General features: G+C 50.5%; 2 protein-coding genes across 3 annotated transcripts in view; one reads left to right on the top strand and one right to left on the bottom strand.

Annotated features, from left to right (window-relative positions):
• The window catches only part of LOC113209803 (TSC22 domain family protein 1), a 181384-nt gene that overhangs the window by 39746 nt on the left and 133428 nt on the right, over positions 1–8210 (bottom strand). For both annotated transcript variants that reach the window (XM_052276796.1, XM_052276791.1), the window contains exon 5: positions 6423–6519. In XM_052276796.1, the coding sequence (XP_052132756.1) occupies positions 6423–6519 (97 nt within the window). The remainder of the gene's footprint in view (positions 1–6422; positions 6520–8210) is intronic.
• LOC127752131 (uncharacterized) lies at positions 1698–4009 on the top strand. The gene is made up of 5 exons (XM_052276771.1): positions 1698–1779; positions 1938–2113; positions 2266–2505; positions 2960–3412; positions 3501–4009. Exons 2-5 carry the CDS (start codon positions 2030–2032, stop codon positions 3813–3815), a joined length of 1092 nt encoding a protein of 363 aa, XP_052132731.1. The 5' UTR covers positions 1698–1779; positions 1938–2029; the 3' UTR covers positions 3816–4009.

Below are 8210 nucleotides of genomic sequence, written 5' to 3'. Positions count from 1 at the left end.
GGCATTGTTCGCGGACCACCACCACCCCGCCGAGCCCGCCGCTCCAGAGAAGCACACACGTCCGCGTGTAACAGGGCGCGTTTATTGGGGTTAAGTGCGGGTCAGAAAATGTACGAGAGAGCACGCTGTTTACACATGAGCTGGCCGTGTTCGCGAGCGAAATGCGAGGGGCGCTTTCCGGATCACGTACAGCCGTCATAGCAGCGGCACAGCAGAAGCATCGCGGCACGGCGCACCACCGTCGACATCGTGCCTCATGCCATTGCAAAAATGATTATGCAGCAGTAATAATAATAAGCTTCGTCGTGCGAAACGTAATTCAAAAACACTCCTTTTCGACGCTTAAACTTTTTACAAGGCACAACAAATTTAGTTCCCGCCACTAAAATTACTGTGCATGGCAACAAAATTTTAAAGCTCGGCAACAAAACTTTGGTGCCTAGGCACAACTGTATAGTGCGTCAAAAACTTTCGGTCTCGGGACAAAATGTTTCATGCTCAGCACCAAAAAATTTTCTCAGTACACAAGGGAGGCTACTTTTTGCTAAAAATAGACGCCATAGCTCTAGAGCGAGTACGTCTCCGAGAGAGACTCATTATTGAGACTTATTGGCCGGCGGGGGGCACCACTCCGCCCTTGGGACCGTTTCAGGCCACTAGAGCTGACAGCTGACTCTCTAATTTTGGCGACAAAATCAGCGGCGTGACAGTGTGAAAAAAGGCGCAGCATTTAAAAAAAAAAATCGTTTTTTTCCATTTTTTTGAAGTTTGCCGTTTGTTTGGGGGTGTAGTAGGGGGTTGTTATGGGCTGGTGGGATGGAGTGGTCGCACCTGAGAGGTGGGCAGGCGCCTTAGCGATTGGGGTAGGGTCGTCACGAGAGAGGAGAGTAGTAGGCCAGACCCGGTTCATCTCAGATTCATTCGTTTGTTACGGGAGCTCGGCGCCTGCTGGACTCGGGGTAGGCCGCCCCGCAGTACACGCATGCATTGTAGGCAACGATGTTGCCTACCCGCCAGGCGCTCTGCGAGCTTGCGCAGGCTGAGGCTTTTGCAACTCGGCAGGTTCGTGGCAGCGGCGAATGACAGGCACGCAATTCTTTGGACGATTCACCCTACAAGCGTGTGCGTCACTCACGAGGCAGTGTGTGGTCTGCTTCACACTGAGAAAAAATACTTTGGTTGTTATAACTGAATTAGCGTTCAGCCTGCCCCTCAGTCACAACCATGAGACGTTTTGAGGTGCTGTGCTGGCAGAGCGTTTATAGACTCTCCATCCAATCACATCGGATTATACAGCGGAACCTCCTTTGGTTTTATCTCAGGGGGCAGACTGAACACTATTTTAGTTACAACAACCATATTTTTCGGTCGTTATGACCAAACATTTCCCTCCCTTCTTGTGGGCGGACACCGTTTATTTTCCGCTTCTCACTATCACAATTAAAATTTCTTTGGTCAAGTTAAATGAGTAGGGAAACTTTCATGATCTAGCAAGGTCGACTTTTGTAACTACAGCTCGTGCTGTTAAATTTTTCACACTTGCATGTACGGGTAAGCCCTAATTACTGTTTTTGAGCTGTCTCATAACACCGCTGTCTCCGACATTTAACGAAGTTTCTCTCGGCACAACCGGGGACACAACAGCATGTGCGGTCGATGGTGTTCTCTTCGAGGTGCAACGCGCCGCAGCGCCCGGTGTGTGAGCTCCAGTCTGGGGATCACCAGCACGGCTGGCACGCCGTCGTATACACCGACCTGCCTCGTCGTAACGTGCTCCCGGTAACATCAAGTCACTGGTGAAAAGGGAGAACGGCGTAGGTCCACGGAGTTCCCACTGGACTTACGCCCTCTTCACTTTTTACCAGTAAAGTATGGGGTACGATCCTGGAAAGTTTATAACCATTGCAGTTATGGATGGTACATCCTCTTTTTTCCAGGGAGTCGACAAAACTCACCCCCTGTTTGAACACATTTCAACTGGACAGAGCCCTTTTCAACTCCCCGACGACAGAGGACTAACATCTGGGCAATGTCACTCACCAACTACCTTTCATGGCAGCTCCAAGAAATACGTCCGTTTCAGCGCTTTCTATATCTAGTGCTTTCGAGCAGGGTACTGCTGGTTTTCATATAGGTCGCAATAATGTCACCCGAGGATAGAGAAAGCTCCATTTCGATTTCACCCCCTGACTCTGAAAAAAGACTCTGCGCGAGAATATTTTCCTGCCGCCCGAAAAGACCGATTGGTAAACTGAAATTCTGCAGATCTTCGGCTACTGGACCGTGCTGCTCACACTGGCGGTGGCGGTCTGCATCCCGTCGTACCCCAGCCTCCGCGAGGCCACGCTGTCCATCCTCTGGACCGAGTCCTTCTCCTCGACCATCGTCGGGCTCGGGCTCATGCGCCGCCCGCACTTCTGGGACATGATCCGCAGGATGCAAGAGCTCGTCGCGGCCGCGCTGGCGGACGACGACGACGATCGCGTCGGGACGGTCGGCAAACGTGTGAGCAGCAGCAGCAGGCCACGCGCCCCGAGCCTATTTGAGAGCCCTAGCTAATGGTCTGCACGATAGTTTTCCGATTTTCCGAGCTCACGATGTGACCGTTTTCTCAGTTTGAGACAGTTTGCTCAGTTTTTGACCGTTTGCTTTGTTTTTGACCGTTTGCTTTGCTTTTGACCGTTTGCTTTGTTTTCGACCGTTTGCTTTGTTTTCGACCGTTTGCTTTGTTTTCGACCGTTTGCATTGTTTTTGACTGTTTGCCTTGTTTTTGACGGTTTGCTTTGTTTTTAACCGTTTGATTTGTATTTGACCGTTCGCCCCGTTTGTAAACATTTGCTCAGATTGTCTCCCGTTTGTCTCGTTTATGGCCGCTTGTCTCGTTTATGGCCGCTTGTCTCGTTTGTGACGACCGTTTGCTAGGTTTTTGACCGTTTCCGCTGACCGTTTTGACCGGCAGAGCCAGGAGAAGTGGGCGGTCCTCATGCGGCGCAACGTCATCTGGTCGTCCGGGGCGCTGCTGTGCGTGGGCACGATGATCATCGTCAGCATGTGGCTGCGCGTGCTGGTCACGCTCAAGCCGCTGTGCGCCATCTGGCCGCTCTACCCGCACGCCGGCCCCGCGGCCGAGCCCTTCGCGTCGCTGTTCACCGCCACCTTCATCGCTCTGCCCGTCTGCTGCGTCGGCTTCCTGGTGGCGGCGCTGTCCTTCCTCACCTGCAGCGCGGCCGGTCTGCACCACGCCCTGGCGCAGCGCCTGACCGAGTCCCGGGCGCCGAAGGACACGTACCGGGTCATCGCCATGCACCAGAAGGTGCGCCAGCTCTCCATCGAGTTCACAGAGTTCTTCGACGGCAGTATGGCGCAGCTCATGGCCGGCCCGATCGGCAACTCTTTGCTCGCCACCCTCCAGGTAGTATCTCCCTACTGAAACAAATTTTAATATTTTTGCACGTTTACCGACTGACAACGGCGCCGGAAACAATTCATGTGCACGCCAGGTACTGGCCAACGACGTGGACGTCAACACCTTCTCGCAGATCTTCGTGGTGGTGGTGACGCTGCTGCAGGTGTCGTACCTTAGCCAGGAGCTGTCCGACTCGAGCTACGCCCTGCGCAGGGTCGCCTACCAGGTGGGCGTCGAGGCCCGCACCCTGGCCGAGGCCCGCGCCCTACGGCTGGTCATCCTGGTGGCGGGCAGGACGCCGGCGCTCAGCTGCAAGGGGCTCGGCCGGCTCAGTCTGCCCGCCGCCGGCCGGGTCATCCGCGAGTTCTACTCGGCCGTCAGCGTGCTCGGCCCGCGGTACAACAAGTAAACTCATCGCACCACAGTAAGTACAGCCTTATTTTCCTTTTTTTTGTGCCTCGCGTCACTTCTATTTTCGAACATTTATTATCGCTTTGTGTATCTTTTTCCACGATAAGGACGGCAGGTGTGGGTGTGTTTGCGCCTTTTCGCAGTTTAGTTTAGATTAAGGACGATGGATAAAAAGGATCCACAAATAAAATCATGACCCAATGCAATTCATTTCTGTTTACGACGCGACCACGCATACAAGCCTTTATGGCATCATCGGCTACTAATAATGACAAATAAAAATGGGGAAAACGGACTATATTTTTTTGCTCGTCGAAGTAATAGTGCTGCTCGTGACGGTAGCTCCAGGTACACAATGCGCGGGGGAGGGAGGGGGTGGAGTCAGTTGCGCAAGAATCGTGCCGACCGAGTCCCTCGCGGCGCGCGGACCGATTGGCTCTACTGCGATTGACACGGGGGGCGTGCATTCAATGGCGCCGTGGCCCGTGGCGCGGCTTTAATGGAGCAGTGTGTCTGGGCAGGCGCGTGGTAGGAACGAAGGAAGAAGATAAGGAGGATGAAGATGAAGAGTTACATGAAGAGGACAAAGAAGCTGAATAGGAAGAAGCTGAAAGAGAGAGAAGATGAAGAGGAAAAAGATGAAGAAGATGAAGATGAAGAAGATGAAGAGGAAGAAGATGAAGAGGAAGAAGATGAAGAGGAAGAAGATGAAGAGGACCCTAACAGAAAACGAAGTCCCTACTTTGTCCCTCTCATGTTCCAAAGTTGTCCCTCAGTTTTTGGGGGACTAAAACGGGATTTCAAGCGAATCGTAATTCCTCAGTAATCCCTTTTGAGTCAAATCCCTCCGAAGTCCCTTTGCTCGGTGATTTTAAATTTTGCATCATTCACAGAACATAGTGAAGGAGGCTTCCTAGGCAATTTTTAACACGTCAGACGACATCAGAGGGCCTGTATGTATACTACATATATGTATATAGGCACCTATTGTTAGTATTTATAGGCATGTTAGAGCTCTCTAACGGCCTGGAGCAAAGATTGGTTCAGAGCGTCGGCGGAACTTCCGCGGGATTTCAAACGTCCAGGGAATATGAAATCCCTAAGTCCTATTTTGCTCCCTTTAGGAACTTCCAAGGAACTTCGAAAAGGGTCATCTGAGGGATTTCAAAAAAGGGACTTCAGAGGGTGGTCGTTTTCTGTTAGGGGAAGAAGATGAAGAGGAAGAAGATGAAGAGGAAGAAGATGAAGAGGGAGAAGATAAGGAGGAAGAAGATGAAAATGGTGAGTAAGAAGTTGAAAGGAAGAAGATGATGAGGAACAAGATGAAGAGGCTAAAGAGGAAGAAGAGGCAGAAGAAGAAGAGGAATAGGGAGAAGAGTAAGAAGGTGAAGAAGGTGAGATAGAAGACGGCGGAAGAAGAGGACGAAGGAGATGAAGAGGAAGAAAGAAAAAGGGGACAGAGAAGATGAAAAGGAAGAAGAGAAAGAAGAGGCCTGACCCGGGGCGTGTGCGCCTGCCCTGCTGCCCGCAGCGGCCTGGTTCGCGAGAGATGCAGGAAGCAGGAACTGGTCCAAGTTGACTCCTTGATGTATTCGCGAGCGCTGCAGAAGCGGCGGCGGCGCCCAGCTGGCGGGTCTGCGCGCACACCAGGCAAGCCAGCCGGCCGGGGCCGGGGGAGAGTGACAGAATGGGGAAGGCCCCTACTGACCCGGGTCAGTATTTGGGAACGGAAACGGGAGCAGCTCGCAAGCAAAAAAAGAAAAAAAGTGGGGGATGTGGGTCCGTGGAGGACGCGGACCTTAAAGGGTTCCCGCGCTGCCATATATGCGGCCGAAAATCTCGGTCATGATCAGATCAAACTGACCTCCCCTGTTGACCCAAAAGACCCATGGGTATGGTTACAAGGTAAGTGGCAAATTTAGAGACAACACTATACTTCCGCAGCTCGGCTCGAATTTAGTTTGGGATCGTGAGAACCCGTTCGGCAAGTAAGTCGTAGGCAAGGTGGTCGTGATCGCTATGCAATCGAGACTGTTCGCCGCGGTCCGACCCTTTGGACCGACCTCGCGGTGCCTCACGGCCCGTCCTGACCAATGAGTTACGAAAAACGCCCGCGACCGCTCGACAGACGAAGCGAGCCATTAAACTGTGTGACAAAAGGTTGGACAGTTGAAAATAAAAACGTCCGTCCAACCTTGAAACCTAGGGAGAGCACGCATTACTCAAGGCGTTGCAAAAGGGAAAATTTCACATTTTTTACGCATCTTCATGTCTGGAGTCTGGATGAGTTTTCACTATTCAGGGAGACGCAATTGAAATTTGTCGCTGCAGTAACTTGTTTTCGTGTGATCTCCCCTCTTTCTTGTGGACAACCTTGTCTCACGTGAGACGTACCGGTACACACAACTGCTCTCGAATCTGTTTCACACATATTCACATTCACACTCTAAAAACCGGACGTTTTTCAACACATACAAACACTGCTTCAAAAAAGATGTACAGTTATTTCATCAAGCAAATGATGTGTTAAAAACTGTAGAGTGGGCAATGTTGCACTTTGCCACCTTCTTATAGTGTCTACTTAAACTTAAGTATTGTAGCTTACCTTATAGTGACTGCGAGTAGGACGATAATGAGTCCCACCAGGACCATAGCAATCAGCACCCCGCACACAATGTACACGCTCTCGCTGATCGGCGCATCTGAAACACGAAAAAACCATTTACCCTCATGGCAGTTGGTTACGGGGTCTAAACGATTTGAATTTATTTTTGACAAATTTCGAAAATGCAACAAATAAGTTTAGAAACGACCTGTCAACGCAAAATCTATGCAATTCAAGAGTGAAACTTTTCCAATTGTCAATGAAAAATATAAGACCTAGCAAATCCCAATTTCTTTCAGAATCAGATTCAGTAAGAGCAGTCACGCAACACCCGTGACCTCTTCTTCACAAATCACAGCGTATCAAACAACACTTCTCGATTCAGTGACCATTTTGTTGTTAGTGATCGGTCGATATTGAATGGCGTATACACACTCCGCGCGCGCATCACTTCCAGCCCATTCTACGGCAACGACGACGCCACAGGCGTGCGAATCGTTATCCCCCCACGCCTGCGCTCGCACCTTTCCGGGTTTGGATGCTCCTTCGCGAGGATCCCGAAGACCCCCGAGGCCGACGGCGCGTGCGCGCGTGGCGCGTGCCGCCCTCGGACCATCTGCGCAGCGCGGGGCGTCCGCCGAGCGGTAGAAGAAGTCCTTTCACTTTTCTCACCGTTTTCGCTACACCGTGAAAGTATCTTTTTACAAAAGTAAAAATGTTTTCTTCTGTTTTTTTTGCTCACAGTTTTTGAGCTGTGAAATTACATTGCTGACCGCGTGGAAAGAAAATGTCTACAATTGCCATCGTAGAAAACAGCAAGAAAGACGATGCATTATAAAAACAAAACCTTTAACATTTTGTGATCTGTATTCGCAACATTTACAATTTGCGTTTGTAATTTACGATACAAATTCGCAACCGTTTGCACCCAGAACCCTAGAAAATATTTCCGAAATCCTTACCATTCGAAAAAAAATAATAACAGTGTACGAGAACGCCGCAGAGGCCGGCGAGAAAATGCCAAAAAGAAGAGAGCAGACCTTTCTCCCAAGAGCCGTGTTCTCGAATTACGTCATTTTAAAGTAGAGCCTTTCCTTTCGCCCCTGGGTATATTCCTATTTTTTTATTAATTAGGCCTACTATCTTTTGTTTGCCAAGACTGCGGTCGTCGTCGTCATACATAAAAATTTACAAACGGATTCTCTTTGCATTTAACAGGAACACGTAGGTAGTGTGTGCGCTGAACTCCCTGCCTCTTAGTCTAAGGTGCGGATATCTTGTTTTACTGTTAGATTAGCATAGTAATATGAAAATTCCCAAATAATTTTACAACAAAGGTTTTTATCCTTTGACTGATAAGTATACTTTCGACGTGTATGACAGGCCGCGGCCTCCTCAGGTAAGTGCACTCGCCAAGAAGCCATCACCGTTTGAGGAGGACCACCTGCAGCCCCCCTTTCCTCGCAACGACCCTGGCCCTGAGCAGCAGGTTCACCCAGTCCACACATACACACACACACGCACACACACAGAAGTAGAGACCTTGCCAGTGAACACATAGAGCAGTGTCCGCAGACCCGGCTGCCCCTACGAGGCTGTTCACCCGCGCTTACTTAGCCTCCCCCCTCCCCCCGCTATTCCCTTCCTTCATTAGTTTCGAGTTATTTGCAACGCAAATGATGAGAACAGCGCTATAGAGCGGAATGAGAGTAAGTGAGCGTGAGGAAGAGAGGAAGAGGGAAAGATCGAGAAGGAGACGGGGAGGGGGCGGGGGAGAGGGAGAGAGGG

Source organism: Frankliniella occidentalis, unplaced genomic scaffold (assembly GCF_000697945.3).
Source record: "Frankliniella occidentalis isolate FOCC.00 unplaced genomic scaffold, Focc_3.1 Scaffold9, whole genome shotgun sequence".
In the NCBI taxonomy this organism is placed as follows: domain Eukaryota; kingdom Metazoa; phylum Arthropoda; class Insecta; order Thysanoptera; family Thripidae; genus Frankliniella; species Frankliniella occidentalis.
The sequence above is the reverse complement of the archived record's forward strand: the minus strand, read 5'-3'. Positions and strand labels throughout refer to the sequence as shown.